This window comes from Manis pentadactyla, chromosome 9 (assembly GCF_030020395.1).
Source record: "Manis pentadactyla isolate mManPen7 chromosome 9, mManPen7.hap1, whole genome shotgun sequence".
Taxonomy (NCBI): domain Eukaryota; kingdom Metazoa; phylum Chordata; class Mammalia; order Pholidota; family Manidae; genus Manis; species Manis pentadactyla.
The window spans coordinates 55,948,667-55,974,208 of NC_080027.1; the positions used below are offsets into that span (position 1 = coordinate 55,948,667).

The 25,542-nt window shown below is 32.4% G+C and overlaps 1 protein-coding gene across 8 annotated transcripts in view; it reads right to left on the reverse strand.

Moving 5' to 3' along the window:
• The window catches only part of SOX6 (SRY-box transcription factor 6), a 588,617-nt gene that overhangs the window by 227,812 nt on the left and 335,263 nt on the right, over positions 1-25,542 (reverse strand). For all 8 annotated transcript variants that reach the window (XM_057507418.1, XM_036877042.2, XM_036877041.2 and 5 more), the window contains one exon: positions 21,941-22,030. In XM_057507418.1, the coding sequence (XP_057363401.1) occupies positions 21,941-22,030 (90 nt within the window). The remainder of the gene's footprint in view (positions 1-21,940; positions 22,031-25,542) is intronic.

Sequence of the window (25,542 nt, forward strand, 5' to 3'; positions counted from 1 at the left end):
TCCCTTTACATAAAAAAAAAAAAAAAAAAAAAGCCCTATTGTCTCTTCAGTCCAACTCCTTCTGGGGTCTGCCTGCACTCAACTCTTGAGTGTGTACTTTTGCTTCTCTTTAAATTCTTATTTTCCAATGAACTCCTAAAGTTCAACTGCTTTTGCATCTGTTCTTGAATTCTTTCTCAGAACAAGTCCAAGAAATCATCTTTAGTAACAATTTAATTTATATTTTAAAAGGGTCAGTCTAGCTTCTGTGTGGAAAACATATTGTATGGGGACAAGGAAGAAAGCGGTGATATCAGCCAGGAGGCTACTACAATAATCCAAGCAAGAGACATTGGTGGCTTAGACCAAGTGGCACATTTTAACCGAATAATTTGAAGAGAGTTAAAACTATTAACAAAGATATAAAGGATATTAAGGAAAACAACCAGAGATAGTGATATGCCTAGGAGCTAGTTATAGGATGAAGCTGCTATCTGTCATACTTAGGCCCCAGGGTAAGGCTGGAGAATGGGCCCTGGAACCTGGATGAGGTAAGTGTATGGAGAGGGTCATGACAGGGTCACAACCAACCTACAGCAATCTGGCAAAGAAAGAACTGAGGGCAGGAAAATGACATCAACCTTACTCTTCCAGTGCCTCTCATTGGTTGAATCCAAACAGAAGTCAAAGAGGAAAGGAATTCATTCAGATAGCCAGTAAGAGTGGGGCTTTCAGAGTACAGAGTAAGTTTAGAAGGCATAGAGAGAGGAAAATGAAAAATATGTCCTATAGTGAGGAATCAGGGTTGATTTCAAGGCTTGTGACTTGAGCTATGAAAAGGGATAGAGTTGCCATTTCCTGAAATCAGAAAGAATTTAGGTGCAGTAGAGCTGGGAAAGAAAATCAGGAATTCCATTTTAGATACGTTAAATTTAAAGTGTTCAAGTAGAAATGTATAGTAGAAAATTGGATATATAAACTTGGAGCTCAAAGAAGAGGCCAAGGCTGGAAAGAAAATATTAACATTAGTTGTGATGAACTTGAAATACCAGTGAAAATGTGCCACTGATCTATAAATGCAAATGATTCTCTTTCAAGAGATAACCCCTTTATTTACTTTCAGAGGAAGAATACTTAAATAATGTTTTAATCAACTCCTCTTTAGCATCCTCTAAAGCACTAACTAAAAAATTTATGTTATAAATATCTGTGTATGCTGCCTTAGACTGTAAGCTTCTTACAAGTAGGGGACCCTTCTTAGTCATCTTTGTATTCCCAATACCTAGTATATAAAAGCCTCTCAAAAAATGTTTGACAGATGAGTAGAATTAATGAAAATACAAATGAATGAAAATAGGGTTGGGATTTGTAGGGTGTCCCCAAGGTGCTATCTAAAATGCCACATTAATGAAAAAGTTTTGTTTCTGTAAAAAAACCTCTTCCAATTGACTGAAGAGTAGGATATCGTCACTCATCCTATGACTGGAAGTCAAGAAGAGACCAACGGTCACAGTTTAAACAAAAAAGGCACAGGCAACTTTGAAAGCTTGTGTTAGTACAGCAAAGAGCAAGCCCCAAGCCTGCTTTTATTTTTTTAATATTTACTTATTATACTAAATTTAGTATATATCATTCTGAAACCTGTTTTTATACTATTACTATATATGAGCTTATAAGAAAATATCTATGGTATTGTTTTCCATCTTCTCAATTATATAAACTCTGTCATTACTAGATATATAATTTTGTGCCTTTTTTCATTAATATGTTTTTAAATTCATACATGTTGATATATATATATATAGCTCTTGTTTATTTTAAATGCTTCTTTATTTGGTTGCTATTATAAACAATGCTACAGTGAACATTCTTGTACATGTGCAAGAGTTTCTTTAGGATATAAAAATGGAAATATAACAGTTGGATTGTAGAGTATGTGCATCTTCAACTTTGCGAGATACAGTTAAACTGTTCTCAGAGTAGATACAACCTTACACTCCCACAAGCAAGTTTATGAGAATTCCAGCTGGTCACACTTAATTTTTGCCAGTCTGATGGATGTGAAATGTTTCTACAATTTGCATTTCCCTATTATTCAGGCGTCCTCTTCTGTGCATTGTCTATTTAATTTTGGGCCAGTGTGGATTCAAAAAACTATGCCTACCGCATGTTTCTTTGTTCCATATCAGTGGCCAGATCTGTTCAAGAGCTTTCATGCCAAAGTCAAAAAGCAGTACCTCTGAACAGGGATTTTGGATATTCCTCTAGAAGCCACAAAATTTAGTGGTGGTGACTCTCAGGGGTATGGGTTCCAGATATCAGAGAAAGATATTAGATACTGACATAAATGCAAATGGTTCTCTCTTTCTCTCAGAGTTTAATTTACTTTGAAGGAGAAAAGATCCTAATATTTTATTCACTTTATTTTCCTCAGTATATCTAATTTCTGTCTCTGTCTTTCTCTCAGTGTGTTTTTCTTTCTTTCTCACATATGCTTAAATACACAAAATCAGTATTAAATACAATGAAAAAGGCATATATAAAAACATGTATTAAATAAAATGAAAAATAGTACTCAAAACAGAAAGCTGCCTTGTTGACAGTTTGATGAAAGAAAGGAGGATCAACTACCCCATCAGCTATCAGTGGAGATGAGAAAATTTCAAGTAATTCACAACAGCCGATATGCTTCACCAAGCACAGCATATACATGTGAGTAAAATAGATTTTAACATAATTTCATCAGTTCTGTATATAAGTTATCCATCCCAACAGCATTTTAATAGATCTTTCTCAGTGAAAAAAAAGTCTCTGTATTTATGGCAAAAATATACCAATCAGCAAAAAAATATATATATATGAATATGGATTTCAAAATCAACTTCATATAATAGAATTCCTTCATCAAAATCCCGTTTCAGAAATCTCACTAAACTTGACGTAATGTTATTTCTTGGTTTCTTTAAAGTATACAGTCATAGAGATGCCTTGTTATAGATACCTGTAGATTCTACATTTTGACAAAACTAGAACTCTCCAAAAGGCTAGTCTTTTATGACTATTAAAACATGGAACAACAATGTCCAGTAGAGCTTTCTATGATAATGGAAATGCTCTATATCTTTGCTATTCAAAGGATAGCCATTAACCACATGTGGTAATAAACATTTGAAATGTGGTTCATGTGATTGAGGACTGAATTTTAATTTTAGTTAATTTTAATTGATTTGAATGTATTAAATAACCAACATGTGGCGAGTAACTTCTGTATTGGGCAGCACAGATTTAGAGTAACCTGGAAAAACTTTCCTTTTATCTAGCCATAAACACCAGTCTCTATACTAAGCAGATAGCCAGGACTGACCATCTCTGCCCTAAGAGCAGAGATCACACTACTCTCCTGTCAGCACCATTTGTGATGATCTATTTCTCTCCTTCTACAGTGCTGAATTCCTGGGAACCAACTACCCAGACCTTCTGTGTCTTCTGGCTTGACTCTCATTTCTAGCAGAGCTTACACTTAATTCTAACCTACAGGTGCTTGGATACCTGCCTTGATGGGCTTCATGCTCCTGACTTGTGTTCTTGGGCATCTCTGCTTTATCGCTTAGGGTGATTCAGCTCCTTCAGTAACCATTATCCTCCTGCCCCACTGCTGCCAGCATCAATAGATTATACTCTTATTTCCTCTGTTCACATCCCCACTCATGACCTTAGCCAGATCGAAAGCATCTGTCTAACCTATGGTTTTTAAGCACACCCCTGGGTCTGATTTCTTTTGGTCTTCCCCTCAAGAAATGGAACTTGTTAAATGAGAAACTGTTTAAGATAATTTGGCAACTTAATCCTCAATATAACACCTCAGTATAATTCTCTGTACACCCCAAAATTCAAAACAGTTATCATTCTATGAGTACTGACTCGTAGACAAGCAAAAAAGAACAAAGCTGATTTCTAAAATATTTCCAGAGATATCAGAAAATTGTACTGTGAATTGAAAGATTTTGAGACAATCAGATAATTAATAGATCCCAGTATGAGGCACTGATTATAGGCATTGTAGTAAGGGGTCATTGTAAGAGAGAGACGACAATCTTCCCTTAACTATTTCTCATAGCTTTAGTTTAATAGTTAACCAAAGTATAATTTATTATTAAAATTCTATTTGTGGTTTATAAGTTTTGCAGTAAACACAGAAATATATATACAGCACTATGCTATAAATGCTATAAATGGAAGGATCTTAGCAGTCTAGCAAGAGTCCAGAGTTTCCAAAGTTTATTTTCTACAATTGCTCTCATGATGTATCTAGGCACTCTGTCAACTAATAACTAGAGATGATTCACTATTGAATTGCAGATCAGATTTTCCTAGAGAGCCAGAATAATGTGAAATAATCCTTGAAAACAATTTAGAAAACCCGAAGTACACTAAAGTATAAGTAAGATCCTCAAACCCAAAGAATTTAAATTAACAGAGAAGGGAAAGTTTACAGTGGCAGAATTTGAAAAGAGAAACTACAAGTATTAAAAAGTGAAAAAGTCCTATTAATCTCAAAAAAAGAAGTAAACTTCACAGTTAAGAATATGACATGTTCTTTCTTTGTTTGGCATATGTTTTTGTTGTTTTTTAGGTTTTTTGTTTTTCTATTTGTTTAGCTCAAAGAGTAGCATGGGAGACTTGGGAAATGCATGAGGAAACATGTCCCAAGAACAACCAGAATAGATGCTAGCTTGTCTGGGTGGAAAGAGCATGAACTTTAGTATCAGAGAGTCCTTGATTCAAATCCTGCATTGGCCGTCACCATCTTGGTGTCTTGAGAAAGTTATTTTATTTTCCTGAGGCTCTGTTCCCTCCTTTACAAAAGGGGCATGATGGTGCCCACCTCGTGGCACTGGCTTGGATGAAGTGAGATGAAATAGACAAAGGTGCTGGGACACCGTGTTTGCCCCATACATGGTGGGCCTCGCCTTTGTCAGCACCCTCCTCTCTGGCTTCTCTGTAGGTCTTTAGAAACAGGGATTTCTTATGTCTAAATGGTAGAAAATATGAAATACTGTAAACCCTTCATAGCCTAACACAATGGTAGGCAAATAATAAGCATTCACAAAAATATTTGTGGATTAATTGAGATTTTACAAGTGCATTCCTTCTTGAAAGCAGAGGGGTGGATGACATGAATTCTAAAGATCCCTTCCTGGTTCTGAGATTAACATTGTAGTAAGAAAGCTCTTCTCAATGTTAACCACAATAAGAGTCAGCTCATCATGGAGGGAAAAAAAGTAATTTTTTTTTCTGGTCCTACCTCTAATTTTCTTTATGAAATACAATACAGGAATCTCCTCAGAACCCTTCCTGTAATCTTAAGCAAACTCTTCTTTCTAGACTGAAAAATATCATAACTTTCTTCCAGTATTTCTTTTCATCTCATTCATCACTTCTTTCTCATTTGTTTCTTGATCATTAATTCTGAATGTATCTCTGATGAACCTTTGTAAATATTTAAAACAGGGCCCAGGTACGAAGAGCACCAAAAAAAGATAGTGGTGATCCTGCCTCCTCTCCTCTTTCTAACACCAAAACTAGGCAGTATGCAGATAAAAGACCTGGGACAAGTAACAATTACTCCGGGAAAATGCTTATCAGCACCCATGTGGGAGGGAACCCTAAACCATGACAGCCATGGCTGAGAAATACACAGCTAGAGAAGAGCCATCATGCCACAAGGCAAATGCCTATTGGCACTAAACTATGGCTGGGAAAATAAAAGAGCTCCTTTCAGCAACCAGTTAACAAGAAATCCAGGACTCTCAATGGATGTGAAAGTCTGTGTTTAAGGAAAATCACAGAATGGTTGTGCCCATTTCATTTTCTTTAGCCTTCTTAATAAACTTCTGTTTATGTTCCTTTGATGTTACCAACTTAAACTTCAGGGTCTCAGTAGGTTTTCCCACATTTCAACATGAAAAAACTTCTAGCCATATAGATTTATATAAAGCACTCTTTGTACACTTCACTGTCTCTTGAAATCTTGCACCTGAGCACAACAGTTATGTGTTTAAACTTAAAGTAGAAGTGGCTTTACTAACTTGAGTAAAAATGTATTCTTGGGTCTAGATAAAACTAAAGTTTCTTCATAAATAACTATATACACTGGAACTTGCCATGGATGAATAAATGTAAACCTACTTGTTTATAATATTGTTACACACACACACACACGCACACACACATGTCTATATATGTTTTAAATTTTAAAATAAGTTCATTCAAATCTTCATTTAAAAAGGATGATCATGAGCCAATTTTAGAAACGTCTTACATTTGTAAAGATCTGTAGAAGATGCCTCCTATAATCACTCTTCTAATAAATAACCACATATTTCTAATAAATCTTAAAATCAGACTTTTCTATTGAAAGTTATTCAAAGACAGGGCCCAAGAACACGTGTATGGTTTTGATTCCAACTCCACTCTTGCCCTAATTCTTGTGGCTTGGACCCATTCCAGATGCTCTGCCTCACTCTGTGGTTTGTATCTGAGATCCCCTTTCCTGATTCACTGCATTCTCCTGATTGACAAACAGATTTAGATATGAAAACAAACAGTTACCTGCCTGTAATTGGTTTCTAACAGCTGCACTGTTGTAGCCTTCATGTTGTGGTGCTTCAAACCAGGGTGAAGGTGCCTCCTAGGAAAGCTTGCTGTTCAGCTCAAAGAGTGCACGTGCTTCCCAGTGTGGGGATGTGGTTGTGCGTCAGTTCGGTTTGGTTTGCTTTTGTTTTTATTTGTTTGATTGTTTCATTTTTACCACTTGGAAGTCTTTCACCAAGATATTCAGTGACTTTGGTATACATATGATTTATACATTTCATAATCTGAAATTTATTTTCTTACTTTTTAATCCTCCACAAATTAAATTTAAAGAAGAATACATTCTATTTTAGCTTTCTAAACTGATGTGCCTTTTAATTGTGGTTAGAATAGTCTTCAAGTGAAAAAGGTCACTTATTTTTTTTGTTACCTATTTAATGTGAAGCATAATATTACTTCATTGGTAGACTAAAATGTTAGACTAGAAGTAATAAACAATCATTGTATTTTGGTAGTTTGTTTCATAATGTGAGTTGAATTACGTGAAATACATCAAACTAGTTACAATACAAGCTACTCCTTACACACTACAAACAATTGCAACTCCCTCAACACATCAGAATAAGAGACTGGGACTTTGCATCTTAAAATTCCTGTGGAAATCAAATGTATTTTAAGTATCAGCTCTGATTATTTAATCAGACAACTTGCATTTTGCCCTGGCTAATTTTGAAGACTGATAATATTTTACTCATAAAAATAATTGTGCACCTGTTGTGATGGAAGCCTAGTTAAACAAATGTTAATAGGAATGTAAGTCTTTGCTTTAAGCATAAGAACACAGGTCTCTCATTACTATTATATAAAGAAACATATTTTTAAAGCCATGGGATAGATCTTTTTAAAACTAATCTCTTCCATAGACCAAAAGAGATACTTAAAAATATTATTAAAACATGTATAAGGAATAATTGCATATTAACTTGAAAGGGAACACCAGATGATATCTACTGAACAAAATGGATCCAGAGTTTCTCTTTTCCACTTAATACCTGTGTCCTATTTTATTCTGTTCCCTGCCCAAACCATTTTAATGATATTGAAGCACTTCTGCAAAATATGTGTACTTTTCTTACTAGCTTATGATCAAAGGAGAAGATAAAAAGTGGGTCTACAAAAGCTGTATTCCTCTTACACTCTTATTTTCAGACCCTTTCAGCATTAGAGACCTTTTCAGTACCCAAATTCTCTGAGCTTTAAGAAATGCTAGGCACTCATGGAAGAGACAGACTCAAAGACCTTTCCTCTATGGTTTCTTCCATTTTATACAGACTTTCTAAGAGCTACCAACTTGTGTCTATTCAATCCATTTCCAGGTGTAATCAACCCCTAAGTACTGAAAAGAGGCTTGAGGAAAAATAATATGTCCAAAGTTATACTAGCTAAATTTTTAACTCCGTCATATACATCTCATTGGTTTAAGCCTGTAGCCTTGCAATTGGCCCAGCCTCTTTAAGGTTATATTTAAAAGATAATTTTATTCAAAATTACCTAAACTTTTGAACCCTATCTTTTATAAGGTCAGGTTCATTCTAATTTTATTTTGGTTAGTGCAATACAAGTTTACAAGCAGAGTTTGGAAAATGTGTGCGTTTTTTAAATGACCTAAATTCTCTGTAGTTTTCTTTTTCAATAGTTTAATGCAGACATTTGGATTGAAGGGAAATCACAAGTAAACGGAATAATTGCATCAAATTTCCTCAGTGCATTAAATATGCACTCAGTGGTAATTACCAACAGTAGCAACACATTTAAAAATGTGGAGAATAATGTACAATTTATGCCTTTTTCAAGGGTTTATTCATAAAAACACCATTTGGATGAAAATACACACATTTTATTAAGTGGTTATTCCTACAATTTTTTTTAAATTCAGACAAATGACCTAAATAGTAAGTATATGGGAGGTCTAGTGCTATGTGCCAGTTCTTAATGTGACATACATATCCCATGAGAATTTGGTCAAAAGCTGGCTCTCTAGAATGGTAAAGAAATAGCAGAGTATACCTGGCACCTAGGGTACTAGACACAGGGCACACCTGGAACTGTAAACAACATTGAGATTAATTACTATCCCACACATTTTTCTTCCAAGAATCAACTGTGTATAAATATTATCACAAGTGTATATTTTTAAACTTACATTTACTCAAATGAAAAAGACTAAAGTGAATACAGAAAATTAATAATAATGGAATATAAAAATTTTAAATCTTTTTCACATTTTTAGGTTTACTAAAAATCTTATGTATAACTTTTAAAGGTATATGTATTGAAATCTCATCTATCACAAATGTCACACTAAAAAAATTCTCATAGCAACTGCACTTCCAAAAATAATACATGTGAAAATCTCATTTTTAAAAGCAAGACCTCTAAATTTTAGCTACCACTATAATAGCCAGAACCAAAATTATACGGAAAATCCCTTAAAATTTTGGGTAAGAGAATTTGACTTGTATTTAAATAAGGTGATTTAAAAGTACTACACTATCTGTAATAACAAGATGGAAATGAAGCTGAGTAGGCTAGTGTTCACCAGGCTGAGCTTACCTGAAAAAAGTAAGCTAATTATCAATAAATTGAATATCAATAAATTGAATTTTTGCTTGAGTAAACACTGGCAACAGGAACTATGCTCTAAACTTGACATCGGTGATAATACTGATTTCTTGGGCTAGTCAAATTTCCTCCCAATTTATGCCTATCAATCATTTCCTATGAAATAATTTGTGCTACAAGAGGTAAGAGTGGTTCCAGGTCCCTATGGATGGCATATAACCAAATATTCTTGTTTTCATTTTTAGTGGCAAACTAGTATTTATTAGGGGCTTATTTCATCAGTCACGTTATAATCACTGACAATAATCCTGAAATGAATGTATTTTTCCACTTTACAAGCTAGAAAACAGGATAAAATAAGTTAAACAAATTGCTCAGTTTATACCATGATTCAAACCCATGTCTGATAAAACTCCACACCCCAGGTTTATTATGCCACAATTCCAGTTTCAGGAAAGAAAGCATCTTTAAGTCAGCAGTTACATTAGGTCTTCATAGAATATTTGAACTCTTAAATGTGACTAATATGCTTTATAGTTACTACTGACAAATTAATTATTATCAAGGTAATTATATGCTTATATAGGTAATTATATAAATCTATTTTAAGGTTCTCGTCCAGTGGTTTTCAAAGTGTGGTTCATGGACCCCTTATAGTCCCAGAGAACTCTCCAAAGTGTCCCCAGGGTCAATACTGTTTTAATAAGAGGCATTAGCTGCATGTTACAATGTTGACACTTGCAACTGATGAATGCAAACAAAATAATGGGTTAAAACTGCTGGCCCCTAGCATGAATCAAAGGCACCTACTCTACTAGCAGTCATTGTATTCTTCACCACCACACACTCATAATAAAACAAACAGCAAAAAATTCAGTTTCAATTAAGAATTCCCTGATGAAAAAGCAAAAAAACTTTATTAATGACTTTTAAGTACATATATTTTTAATATTTTGTATGATGAAATTGGAAGCACTTCTGCTGCTTATTATACCTAAGTATAATAGTCATTCCCCCCAAAAAATCACTTGTGCTTTGAGTTCTGAGCTCAAATTCCTAACTTTTTACATAGAATACCAATTTTATTTGAAATAACAACTGTGAAACAAAATATTATTATCCATACTCCAGTATTTGGCAAGTGAGCCTGTCATGTCAAGAAAGACAACTGATAGTTAAAATAATATAATTTTAACTTTCAAGGGAAATTAGAATTTTAGAAAATTATCTGCCATCATGAGCATGACAGTTTTCAAACACTTTTGAGTTTTCTGATAAGATTAGTGGAGATAATGCATGTGATTTTTTTGAAACTGTATGATAAAATGTGCCAACATAAGGAAGAGCTGCACACCTCAGTGAAACAATATAATCTAAAAGACCAATGCATGCTTTTACAAAATCAAGCGCAGAGTGACTCGTTCAATCTTCAAAACTGGACCAATAGATTTGAATGTAAAAGTATTGAAAGTTCATTGGTATGATTTCAGATCTTACATTGGACGTAACCTTTAAAAAAACCACCACTTGTGAAATTTGGTGTAGTATCAAAGAAGAATATTCACAATTATATAAAAACGCTGCAAGATGCTTCTCCCTTTTTCAGCTACATATCAGTATTAGGCCAGCATTTCTTCATACACTTCAGTCAAAGCATATTACAACAGATTTAATGTAAAAGCAGATGATGAGACAGTCCAGCTGTCTTCTATTAAACCACACATTAAAAAGATTTGCAAATGTGAAGCAATGCCACTCTTCTCATTAAATAACTTTTAGGAAATAAAATGAGTTTTTGATTTTAATATGTAATAGGTTTAATATTATGGCTTTTAAATGAATTAATAGATATTTAAATTTTTTTCAGGTTCAGTTTCTAACAGTAATTATTGACAGATATAAGTCACATGAACAAAAGATTTTGAGTCATCAGTACATTTTAAAAGTCTTGAGATCAAAAAGTTTGAGAACTGCAATTCATCATCCTATCAATAAATATTTGCTCTTTCAAGTACTAAACTATGCCAAGTATTGTTGACAAATATTGTTTGCCTACCTCTATCATTTATTGATTCTCTATGCCACCCCAAACACTATAGATTTTTTTCTGTAACATTTTCAACAAAATCAGAAGCTAAGTAGATTCATCCATTTTCTTTTGTACAAATAAGGAAATTAATCTCTTTCATTTTCATTGAAGACTTAGTCTTTTCTTTTTACTAGTCTTTTTGGTTGAAAAGCAATGCTTTTAGAGCATGGTTTAAAAAATCTACAGTACAAATTTTATATAACAGGCTTCAAAATAGCTGATCCCCATCTTCCACTTTTCCACTGCATAGTCAACCTCTATTAACAGTTTATTAAATATCCTTCCAGTAATTTTCTGTGTATATACATAAAAATGTCTACACAAATTGGCATATTTACATATACGTGTATGTGTTTGTGTGTATGTATGTGTGTGTATATATATATGTGTGTGTGTGTGTATATATATATATATATATATATGTCTTAATTTTGCTCTGTCATTCTTTATAGTTCCAGAGATACTACTCTCATTAGGCTGACCAATAATTCAGATAATATGGAGAAAGTATTCTAAAAGTCTCTGAATCAGTGACCCCATTTCTCCCATTATAATGCAAAGTCAGACTTAAGTTTGTCCTGCAAGGTATTTTCACTTAACACCCAGCTTTGCTTATCTCTTTATTAAGATAAGAAGATGCACGAAAAATGGAACTAAATTCACTACCCAAAATGTTGTGAAATCAGCATTCTGTTACAGGAGAAATTTTTTTCAATTTATCCAAACACATTTCATCCCCAGATGCCTAATGTTCAGCTGTTACCCTGTCATTCCACTCTAAGTCATACTCGAATCTACAGGTGTGTAGTAACGTATGTCTATACAGATGGATTGATGAATGTTAAAGGCTATTTTCAATTCTGATTTGTACACTAATACTAAAGTAAAAATCATTCGTATTCAAAGAACACAAGCTGCCTCGGCAGAGAAAGGTTCTACCATAAGTCTACGTCTAACATACATCATTAAAGCTCCAGTATGTTTTCACTAATTCCACACAGGAATTACAGATGTCCTGCTAGCTACCATTTCCTGGTAAGCAACCTGAATGGCTTCCAGGAATTTGCTAATGACCTTCATTTTACTTAAAATCCAGGCTGCAATTAGCAATAGTTTTTCTTCTCCATGCTGGTTATAATGTTTATTTTCATCATAGCAATCAGGAAGAAATAAAGTGAAATGTCTTGTTTTTGAATTATATCAAAATGTATTCTCTTTTATTTCGATATGTCACCAAATAGACTAATACATATTTAATGTAATCATAATTGTGTAAGAGTACTTTGGATCTTTTTTATTTCTAACCAATTTTGCCTCCTTTCCCAATCTAGGGTGTAGCTATTGCTAAAATGAGCCTTTCAAAAAAGGAATCAATGGGAATATTTTGTAATTGGTGACTACTTTTACATATAAAACATTTTATAATTGAAAATTTGAAACCAGATATGATTTTAATGTAGTTTTATGTTTTTAATAATAATTTACTAAAAAGAAGTTTCAGATTCTTATTCAATGAATTTAAAATATGATTATGTGGTCAATGTAATAATAATAAAAACTATTTTAGCCACTATTATATTTATAACCAGAACCTGTTATTAAACTTCAGTACTTTCTTTTATGTAAACATTGATTTCAGTAATTATATCCAACTGATCTTTCCCCCAACATATCGATTTCTTTTAATCCCAACAGTTAACAGTGATTCTAATGTATCATAATACTTTAGTCCTTAATCATATAGTGGTAAATTTTGCTGGTAGCTTTTGTTTGAATTTTGATTAAGAATACCTTGTGTCTCCTACCCCAAGTGGAGAGAGGTTTTAATTGCTAGTATGTATATCACACAGACATCAAATTAGTAAAAGATGTTTATAACAGAGAATACAAAGGAAAGCTTTGAAATGTCTACATTCATGCAAAGTGGTATAATTTTAACACTGTGGGTATTGCTGTGTTATAATGCATATATATTTATAAAACTAGCTGTGGCGTGCACTTATTATTAGTAAAAGTAGTTTATGGGTTCCGCAGAAACGCCTCACGATTGACGACAGGATGACCAAAAGACTATGTGAGATGGGCTAAACATGCCATGTGGGGAGAATGTTGAGTTTCTACCGAAGTAACTCACTATGCGGGTTAGAGCAGTAACTTTTCTGGATATTGGGGTCCCTATATGGAAAATAAGAAATTGGGTTATATAATATACAAAGCTCATTCAGCTGTAATCTTTGAGAATCTTTGATTCTAGATATCATGCTGAAGTTCTACAGATTAATACAGAAAATAGTGACACTCTACCATATTTCATATAAACAGGAAAGTGAAAAAATTACATGTGTAATTCCATTTGTAATTACAAGAATTACAAATTCTTAATCTCTTTCATAAGCTGGTCTCTAGGGTAATACAGCATTTGTCTTAGAAATAACAGTTTAACATTTTCAAAATGCATGAAATCTAAACATTAATAGATTACTGTTTCAACCTTTTTTTCCTAATGAGACACCAAGAATCACAAGGTATGTGAACTCTGCTGATTTTATTGGAGTTGAAAAGCAGCAGATGATTTGCCTCTAAACACTTCCAGATTTTTTTAAGTTCCCTTAGATGAAGAAATTGCTGTAAATTTGTAAATGAAAATTCAAGAAAGATTCATTTATATATGTGAAGTACACATCATAGCTCTTGGAAAACTAGTCCTTCTGTGATTGCCTATGGCAGAAAATATCAGTAACTACTATTCCTGAGAACCAGAGGATCCTGTAGAAAGGGCAACGTATGGAATAAGCAATCTGAGTACCTAGATATAGCTTAGGCTCTCTATAAAAGTGAACAAACTAGGAGAGAGAATTGGCATTTATGATAGTAACCCATGACACAGAACACTAATTCTATGGGAATGCTGTTAGATACATTCTGACCCATTAGTGATAACAGCTCTGCTTAAGTTACTTCAAGAATAACCTACACTATTTGATCTTCAAAGATCTGTCATGCCCTGAAAATACCATGACTTTTGTGTTCCTGTGCTCTCTTCCAAAGATTTATGTTTGCAATCAAAGCTAAAATCAAAACCAGGCTCTCAGTGGCACACGGTAGTAATACCATAATAAATTCACATTTTTAAATCAGTATTTGTGCCAACCACAACTGTAATATGCTTGTAGAATTTTATGCAACACAATTCCTAATTTTACTTCTCTTAGTAATAACCCTAATGAAGTAACAGTGAGTAATGCTTAAAGTCTTTAATAGTAAAGTGTGGCAGTAACATTTAGGCTCTAAAACAAACCTTTCAAATATTAGTTGAATCACTGTAATAAGCAATTGTGTTGACAGTGGCCTTGAAAAACATTGGGAGTCATTTGTAGAATTTTCTACTTAAAAGCATTTGTTTAATCACCTCTTTTTCCTTTCAGAAAGAGACTGTCATTTTTCTAATCTGCAGGAGAGTATACCTACATGCACAGTTACCTTAATCCTTAAGTGTAAATATTGAAATGATTAATCATAAATGACCAAGAAAGGAAAACACTATTTTCCTTATTTGGTTCATATCACATAATTATTTTTTTGTCTCTCTTATCATCTGTGTGTTTGACAAACACGAGCACAAACAGTTTGTGCTAACTCAAAACAACCAGCATTACTGTTTCTCTGGCACATTGCCCAGGGAGGCGCCTTCACACCAAGGAGATGCCAGCCACAGCACAGAGGGGCATGTGTGCAAAACAGGGAAGCTGGCTACGATTCCCTTATATAAACCACAGAAGGTTAGACCCATCCATGGAGACAGAGGATGAATCCTAATGTTCTAGACATCATTTAGTATGTCAACACTGCATTTAGAAATGTTTCATAACCATAACTCTCCCAGCATCCTCACTCCTTTGGTACAACTCAGACAACCATACATACAAATGGGTAATAGATCTATCAGTACTTCTGTCTTATCTTGTATTCTTCTACCATATTATTCTCCCCTTCCCCCGATTTGAGTATTGATCAAGATAAATACTACTATACAGAGAAACGGTATTATTACCTATACCCACTGCTACTTTACTATACTGTCTTACTTATATAGAAAAGGGTAAAAGTGGAATTATTTTGGTTGGTTGATTGCTGTGGGAGGAAGGAACAGTCCAGAGTCTACCTTCCCCTTGTTTCCATAGCAAAATTCTAAGACTCTGAAGAGACTGAGAACCACTCTGTATTATATTAAACAGAGCTTTAGAGACTAGGATTAAAATTTACCTCCACACCCTTTCAAGTGACCTTGAACAAGCCACTTAATTTCTCTCAGCCTCATTTTACTCATACATAAAATCAGTATAATAATATTTCCCCCACTAGGTTGTTATAAGGGTCAAATAGAATATGTAGAGCTTTAGTACTTTGTTTCATTTGTAAACAGTAAAACATCCTATGAAAGTACTTACTGTATTACTTATTGACAGGAAATAGATATTTTGAAGATCAGTCTTATAATTAAGAAAATAAACACTAGTATTAGTTTTGAAGAAATCTTAGGAGTTCATGAAGGTAATATTCTACCAGAAATATCCTCTGCAACAACTTTGTTTAAAATTTTCCATAGCTAAATTTCCACTGATTTTATTTTATTAATTCACCCATTCATTCAGCAAATATTAATTGAACAGCTACTATATTTGAGGTACTCTCTCTTAATACAGTCCAACTATATCAATGCCAGATAGCCATTAACTGTTCCGAAGTTCTTCTTTATATCAAGAACAATTTCCCCATTACATCAACCCCTTAAAATAATACAAAATAAATCTCTTCTATTCAACAAAATAACTTCAACCAGTTAACGTATATTAAGCCAAATTTCCCTAAGTCTTTAATTATTATACATACAAACTGTTTAAGACTCCTCACCATTCTAGCCACTTTTGATAAATTCTACTTTGAAAATAGATCCCTTAAAAATAAGGTACCCCAGTTAGAATACAATACTTCAGATGTAACCAGACCAAGGCAAAGGTCTAAACCATTTTATGCTGTATTTCTTTTAAGTTCTTAGTAATAAAGTTATTTAGCAATACTTGTAATAATGTTAACCTAGTTTGAAAATTGCTTTGGGATTACTGCTATTAAATTAATGCCATTCATTGCACTCTATCCTCAATTAATGCAGCTACTGGAAAAAATGCCACCTATGGAAACATGGTGGGGGGTTAAGGATGTAATTTTCTTTTAAGAAATATTAGAAAAGTCTAAGACAGAGGTCAATGAAAATCAATGTTTCTCAAACTTTAGCAACATTCCAACTCCTGTTGAGGGATTTCAAAATATTACTTTATTTTCATTTAGATAATGAGACTTTCATTTGAAAGCATTTTTAAAATAAAATCTAAAGATGACATTATTAATGTATTACTTCTTAATATGTGGTAGCACTGAGCTCATTGTGTTGAAAATTCATTTATCATTACTGCTCTTATCCATTCTACTGTCCACACTTTAATTCCCCCTCTAGCAGCTAACCTACCATATAGAATTCTCCAACGTTAGTAATAGAGGCTTGTTTCCTCCCTTGCCCAGCTTCATTACAATCAAAGCCAAAAGAAGATGGAAAGTTAAGAATGATATGTAAACATTAGATCAGTTAGAAAATAATATAAATATTGACTCTTTAGAAAATAATGACTGAAAATTCCAAAACTCAGATTTTTAGAATGCATAAAGATATTTCTATACACATTTCATGGCCAAAAGTACACTTATTATTAAATAAAAAATATTTAAAATAAAGTATTCATTTAGGAACTTAAAAGGTATCAGAAAACAAAGAAAAGAAAAAATATAAGGAAAACAAAGAAAGGACAGATAATAAAGGTAAAAGCAAGACTAAATAGTCAGCATACTGAACAAGCAAGAGAACTGACCAATAAATCTAAAAACTGGATCTTTACTTGGGGGTGCAGGGGAGAGAGAAGTAGATAAACCACTGACAAGTAAAACTGAGGAACAAAAGGGAGAGAACACTAATACGCAAAATTTTAAATGGAATATATAACAGCAAATAAATAGAAAACAAAATAAGTGACACTATACTTAAATCAATACTAACATATTTAAAAATATCAATGAAATATACAATTTTCTAGGAAATGTTTTTCCTGGCAAACTGGTTCAAGGAGAAGTAGAAAATGTAAGAGGAAAAAGAATTCTCCCCAAAGAAAACTCTGGGCTTAGATGCTTTATAAGTAAACTCTTTCAGAACTCCAAGGAATAAGTAGTTCTCATGCTATCAAATATTTTATATAGCCTAGGGAAGGAGGAAGAGGCTTCCAATTCAACTGTTAACTCTGGTACCAAAAATTAACCAAGATAGTACAAATAAAGAAAAACACAAACTAATCTCATTTTTAATTGCAGATGTAAAAGTAACAACTATAATGTGAGCAAATAAAATCATGCAATACATTAAAACAAGACTACACATGACTACATGACTAATCAGGGTTTATTTCATCAGTAATTTGAAAAACAAAAACCAGTAAGATATCCCATAAAATAAAAATGCCATTTCTCAGAGAAAGTCCTAAAAAGCTATGACTAGAATGTTTTTTTAATGATCAAGAATATCTTAAATCAATAGTCAACATAATATTTAATGTCAAAATATTAAAAAGAAGTCCATAAATTTAAAACTATATAAAATAACTGCTATCACCTATATTAATATTATTCTTGATAGTCCAGGCAGTGTAATAAGAGAAAGGGTGAAAACAAAGGGATATATAGCTGCCAAAAAGGGAAAAACATATCAGCTGAAATGACTAGAACTAATAAGTTCAATAATGAGGGAAGTTATAAAATGAACCAGCAAAAAATTCAGTAGCATCCCTAAATATAATAACAAAAAGAAAATAAAATGAAGACTATCACATTCACAAGAACAAGCAAAAATATTAAATACTATAGAGAAATCCAAAAGAAATGTGTAGAATCTGTATTTAAAAAATAAAAGTGTTGAGGGACATAAAAGAATTGAATAAATGATTTTAAATGGAAAGATGGAAAGATACAATAGTATAAAGATGTCTATTCAGCCCATAATTTTATATAAATATAACATAATATTTTAAAAATCCCTTTGGGATACTAATTAATAATCCATAATTATAAATTTAAATGAACTTTAAAGAAGTATAAGTTTAAATGAACCTTAAAGAAAAATTATGAATGTTGTCTTGCTAGTGCAATACTTTTCTTCAAAGATTCTATAAAGCTACCGTGATTAATTTAACATAGTACTAATAAGAGTTTAGATAGAAAGATAAATGGAATAGAACCAGAAACTGAACAATGGCTCCAAATCCACAATCAGTATATAATAAAAGTTGTTATTTCAAGGCAGAAGGGGCAAAAAAGATTATTTAATAAATAATACAAAGATATGTGGTTAATTGCTTACGAAAAAAATTAAGTTATATCTCTGATTGAAATTATACATTAAATATATATTGAAGAGGAATTAAAGAGTTAAATGTATAAAAAATGTAGTCAAAGAATTGGAAGAAAATATAGCAGAATATTATCTAATCTCAGAGTGGGGGAAGGCTTTCTAAACAAGACCCCAACAGAACAAAGCTTAAAAAAAGGAGGGAAAGATTTGACAGCAAAACCATAAGCAAAACCATAAACAAAATGACAAAATATAACATCTATCACAGATAAAGGTTAATATCATTAAAATATACCTTAAGAGTCTTACAGAATCATAAGAACTAGGCAAATCTTTTAAAGGAAAAATGCGCAAATAACATAAACAGGCAATTCTCAAAAGAAGAGACATTTAATACAAATAAATTTAGGCAAAACTCTTCATTCTCAATAATAATCAAAGAAATTCATATTAAATCAGCAATAATATGCTATTTTCCTCTATCAAACTGACAAGAAATTTTTTAATAACAATACTTGTCTTTGAGAGCAAGAGAAGACTTATGGATCCTGCTGGTGAGAGCACAAAACACTATACCCTCCTGAAGGGCAATGTGGCAATATGAATCAAAAGCCTTTTTAAAAAAGAACACACTCTTCGACCCAGGAATTTTACTTTTTAGGAATATATACCAAGAAAATAACCATTAATTAATGAAAAGTATTAAAAGGTTATCCATGCTCCTTTTCTTTATAATGATGACAAAAAACAGCTTAAGTGTCAAATATAAGACAGTCAAATTACAAGAACCTCATTTTAGACAATATTTTCTGCAAATAAAAATATTTTAGAAGTTGACCTAATCACAGAAAAATTCATAATATATCATTAAGTGAGAAAAATATATTACAGAAGAATAGTAAAAGGATGATTCTAATTTTAAGGGGAAAATTTTAGCATGTATGAATAATTAAAATGGAAAGGATATACAATATAGCACAGGTATAATTAGAGGGCAATTTTTTTCTTTGTGTGTCTGTCTATACTTTTTTTAAGAAATATATGAATTTTGTGATGAGGGAAAAATAGTAAGAAGTATTAAAAATATGAAATGCTTGTGATATAACACTAAATACTGATGACCCACAATAGTAGGTATTTCTTGAAGATAGTATTTTGATCATTAAAAATTTTTAGAATAATTATAATTAATTTAAGTGGATAATAACTGATCTGATCTCATATAGACTAAAAATGTATGTTGAGTTTCAGCAGAGGTTGAAGCAAACTATTTGAATACTACTTTAACTCAATTTTTTCATTTTTTATTATAATATTGGTATATTTTCTGTATAATGATTGTGGTGACAAAATATTAGGATGTAAGAAGAGAACTATGCACAATAAATCAAAGTGAAAAATTTAGTAAGAATCTTATCTTCTATGCCCATAAAACTGGGAGTAGTGTACAAATGAAAGCTCATGTATCAAATATAGAATCAAGAAAAAGAAATTAAAGAACTTAAAAAACCTAATCTTGCATGTGTTTCACTTTCAAGATTTAAACACCTTTACACTATAAGACCAGTAGAATTTTTGCACTTTAAATTCATAATTAGGATGAAAAATAAAGAAAGATTGAAAGTATTGGGGGGTAGATAACGCAAAGCATAAAAATTTTATGATGAATCATAAAATAATGTTAGCTTTGTTACCACTAAGAGAAAGCAAGACCCCATCATTCATGCTGACAAAAGCCTGACTTTGCATAAACCATTTCTGTTCACACTGTTATAAAACCAATGACTTTGGAAAGGGAAGAAAACACAGAATGACGTGCAAAGCAGCACACACCATGTTCTTGCAGCTGGATAGAGAATATGTCACTGATGACTTTCTTTCTACCTATCAGTTATAAGTTGAGTTGCCATTTTTTTCCAAAATAGTAAATGGCCTTTATGAGTAAAATACAGCAGTGAAATTCAAAATAATATCCAATTTCCACTTGATTTTGATGCTGTATTAGTTAATGGAATGAGTTATTAATTATTCCTTGGGAAAGAAATGACTTCATTCTCTCTTCATTTGAGCTAAACATAACATGCCTGAACACTAGGTAATTTTCTGTAATTCAAAATAACATTTTCATCAAATAGTTATTGCCAAATGTTCATCTTAAATGAGCTATTATCCATGAAGATTCACCTGAAGTTCTTTGGTAAATTTCAGATTGTTAGTGCATATCAGAGTGATGAAAATCGTCTGTAAGGGACAAATGTTAGACCATCACTTAATGGCCATGGATTCTATTCATGATACCAAAAACTAGTACTTCATCTCTACAAAGGAATCAGCAAGAAAGAGGCAAGAAGTATGTGTAACTTCTTGACTGATAAGGTAACCTTAATGCTGCATCGGACTGGGACTGTCCACTTCTTAGCATGTTTGAAAATAATAACATCAATCACATATCTTCAAAAACAAAGCTGCTCATGCTCACCAGGGTCAGAAGTAATGAAAAGTTAAATCCTGTGAAATCCATTTGAGATTAATCCCTCTATCATACTGTAGGCACATTGATAATAATGATGAGCAAAACTTACTTTCTTGAGTGTTTTCTTAAGTGCCAGGCACTGTTCTAAAAATTTTACCTGTATTAATTCCCTTAATGAGCCTGTGTCACAGGCACTATTATCACCATTTTAGGCATGAGGAATTCAAATGATAGAAAAGTCAGTGACAGTGCCTGGATTTGAACAAGGTAAACAGACCTCAGAATCCACCCACAAACCATTTATGTCCAGTACATTCTATAAGCTCCTTTTTTATAGGTGCTATAGTTGACCTTTTTGATCAGGATAAATTCAAATCAATGATTTGGATTCATAAGTTAAACTATTATTATGATTTCAAGAGGAAGGACTAAAATTATCTTTAACTTTTGTTAACATTACCTTCTGACATAACATTTTTCTTTTTCACATGTTTCTGTTAAGCAATTTATTCTATAACTCATATGTTTATAGACTAATAAAAAGAGAAGGCAAAACTTTCATCCTGTAAACATTATAAACAGTTAAAGTCCAGGTACACACTATACATTTACCCTCTCATACATAAGCAAACATTAGAGGTAAGAATTTAATGCTAGGGCACAGAAGATCAGCAAACATGTTGTTATGAAAAATAGCATCTCTACATGGATATATTCAATGCTTTGTGTATTGTACCTTTAATTTCTCCAAGAAGTTCACTGGTATTTAGTCTTTCCATTTTTTCCTTCCAATCTTTTGAAAGTAATTTTTCCATGCAGGAGGAATCTAGTAAAATAAAAAATTAAGTATTAAAAATATACATTTTACAAATGTTAAAATGTTACAAATCCAGGTCAGTTTAAGGAGAAATTCTCATTTAAAAATGATCAAAGCTATTTTGTTGTTGTTTTACCTGAGCATATAGACAGTTATATTACTCTATTATAAAATACCACAACTAAATTAATTATTACCAGGAGATGATTTAAACTATTTTCAGGAAAGAAAAATAATGCAATGAATATATCTTGGGATTATAATGATAATTCTATTAGTATTCAGTCAGCATTTCATATATTAAAATGACAGGAGAGAAAAGGGGTTTTTTTCCTGTGGGTTTAAGCTTAGATATTATTTTTCACCCAGGTGATTTTTTTTAAATCCAAGCAAAATTCATGTGCTATTCAAGGAAGAATGACACATTTTCAAGGGAGAAGAAACCAATCAACCAGTAACAACTTCAGCCTTGTAAAAGAGATAAACATATGACAAGTTTTGTAAAATACTAACTTAGAACAAAATGCAAAGAAAATAAAGTCAAGATGTTCTCTGTCCCCCAGTAGTTAAAACGGATACAACTTTTATATAAAAAGAGACACATATTCTTTTAAAGAAATACTTATTTAACACTATTTGCCCTACTGCATTTCTAAGTAACATACTAGATTAAAGGTAGTTGTCACACTTGTTCCTATTAAGGTTAATAAAGGGTAAGAAATTTAAACTTTAGAATGTTCTAATAATTAGAAAACTTTTCTCAATGAATTATTTTTTTCTATTTGGATGGATTTGCAACTGAAGCTACTGCTAACAACTATGTGTATCTTTTAAACTCAAATCTTAACAAACAGGCCATGCCTCCATAAGGGAATATAGATTTAAAAACTAAATCCTTAGTGCAAAGCATACTCCCATTAAACTTTTTTAACATTCCAAGTGTCAAAATCCTGATAACTTCTTCTTAAAATTATATTTAAAATAGTTACTCCAATTCCAAATGCCTTTCTTCCCCCATATCAGTACCTATCTCTTTAGCATTTTCTCTTTCACTTTTTTCTCCAACTTCTAAATCCTCCTTGAATTTTTCAGAATGACAGTAAGGTCAAGATGGATCTAAAGGGTTTTAGAAATTAGATAAGCTTTAGAAAAAGACAGTGAGCCCTGGGTAAGAGATGAGAAGACCACTGCATGGTTAGAAAGTATTGGTGAAAACAATTAACATTTGTCCATGACATGATCAATCAATCAAGGAGTGGATGGAATCCAGATCAGCGTGTCATGAAAAGGCTGATGAAGAACAACCATACTAGCTCGTTATCATAGAAGCTAAGGTTCTTTCTAAATAGAAGTCAGCTTGATTCTATTAAGTGAAATCTCCTGCCCCTTTCCTTATTTCTTCCTTTCTTTCCTTCCCTCTTTTCTTACCATTCTTTCCTGTTAATTACTTTCTGAGGTTTCAACAAGCGATCTACCACTGTGATTAAAAATTGGAGTCTTAAGTGACTTTCCAAACAGCCTGTATTCATATGTGCATGTTCAGTTTGTATTTAATTTCCAAAATAGTCTCTTGCTGTTTTTATTTTAAATTTAGAAACAATGTGTATACTTTGTTTAATATGTATTTTTTTGTTTTTATGCTAAAGTCATAAAAACACTAGGTTTGGGAATTAGGAAGCAAATCTTCAAAGTCAAGCTTATCAGAGATTATTTTTTCTCAAATCAGGTTTAAATTTGAGAGAGACTAATAGAACATCAGACTATGGATAAGAATAATCAACAAAATGTCTTCAACTTCCTATCCTATTCAGTTTTGTTACTGTTTTTTTTAACCCTTTCATATATAACATTGCACTAAACTGGTAAGCACTGATAGAAATGCTAAAGCATAACTCATTTGATTGAAATTTGAGTTGAGAACATACATTATAATGGTCAAAGACAGAAGCCCAATTTCCTGGTAATGATCACAAATGCAGAACAAGTTCATAAAGTAGGATTAGATACACACTAAATGTAAAACGGGCCAAAATATGTCTCTGATTGCTATAAATAGACCTGAAATCTTTCAGGGCTCTAGGAAAAGAATGCTGAAACTTCATGGGAGAAAAATAGAACTATATGGACAACAAGAACACACACTTCAAACATAAATCAAACATAAATCTCAAATCAAGCTGGACATAAAAGCTTTACATAAAAGCTACTCATTAATAAAATGGTTAATAACTTTAAAGCATTTCACATCCCATCAGAAAATTAATCCTCACAGTAAATGTTGAGTTAATCTAGCTATATGAGTTCCCATTTGAGTAGAAGAAACTGAGAAAAAAGGCGGCAGCCTTTGCTTGTTTATATTTAATAACCCATAAAAATATTGAAAACAATCTTTTTTTCACTGACTGTATCTACAGGACATTAAAAGTTACTACATACAACCTTATCAACATTTAATCTCCATTCTAGGAGATTTCAGGATGATTCAAAACTCTAAGGAAGTTTCTTGAAAAATTCTCAGCTTTCTCGCCTAATTATCTGACTGCCCAATGTCTATGGGCACACCACAATGAGTACTAAGCACATTGCCTACCATAATGTAAAACAAGTAAGACCAGAAATAGATCACCAACAGCCCATAAGTAGAGAACATTACTGCCACCGCTGACAGGCTTCTGACTTGAAGAAGGAAATACACAACAGATAAAGTTATGAATTAAAATTTCTATTTCGAAATTTCTCACTCAAAACAATCTTCAGGTAAGGATGAAAATTAAAAGTATTCATCCTCCTGTAGCACATCCTTCTACATTAATAGGACACTAGCTTGACAGAGGCAATTGACCAGAACAGACTTTGCTCCATTTTTATCACACACAAATTCAAAAACCAAAGAGGTCAAAAGAATAAGGAAGTCCAGTTCACATTATGTACATGGAAAAGAAAGACGATGCATAATGGCTTTCATTCAGTGGTCGTGCCGGATTCTGAATGGAAAAAAAGGGCAGAACATCACCCAGATATTATTGAATTATTTTACACAGATAAATATGTGTTATATGATTGACAACTAAGAAAACAAGAAAACAGCAAATATAGTTATGGTAGTGCCACAGTCCTGAAAACAATGAAACATATACAGTGTATTATATTAATTGAGTTGCAAGGTTTGACTTGAGTTGTCTTCAGATAATAAAACAGGAGAGGAGCTACAGACCTTTTGGAGATTGATAAAAAACCACAACATTACAGTATTAAAAATGTCACTATAGTACATACATATTAACAATGAATGTAAGCCGTAACACTCAGTGTAAAAGTGGAAAATGACAAAATTAAATCCTCATACTTCGAAAGAATTAGTGTCCACAGACAAATACATACTGAATGAAATGTAGGAACTCATTTACCTTATCTCATTTTTGTAAATAATGTGATTAAAACAGGACTATTAAAAATCAATAACTAGACTTCAGTTCTTGCTTACATTTTAACCAAGGATATAAAAGGTTTTGACATGTTAT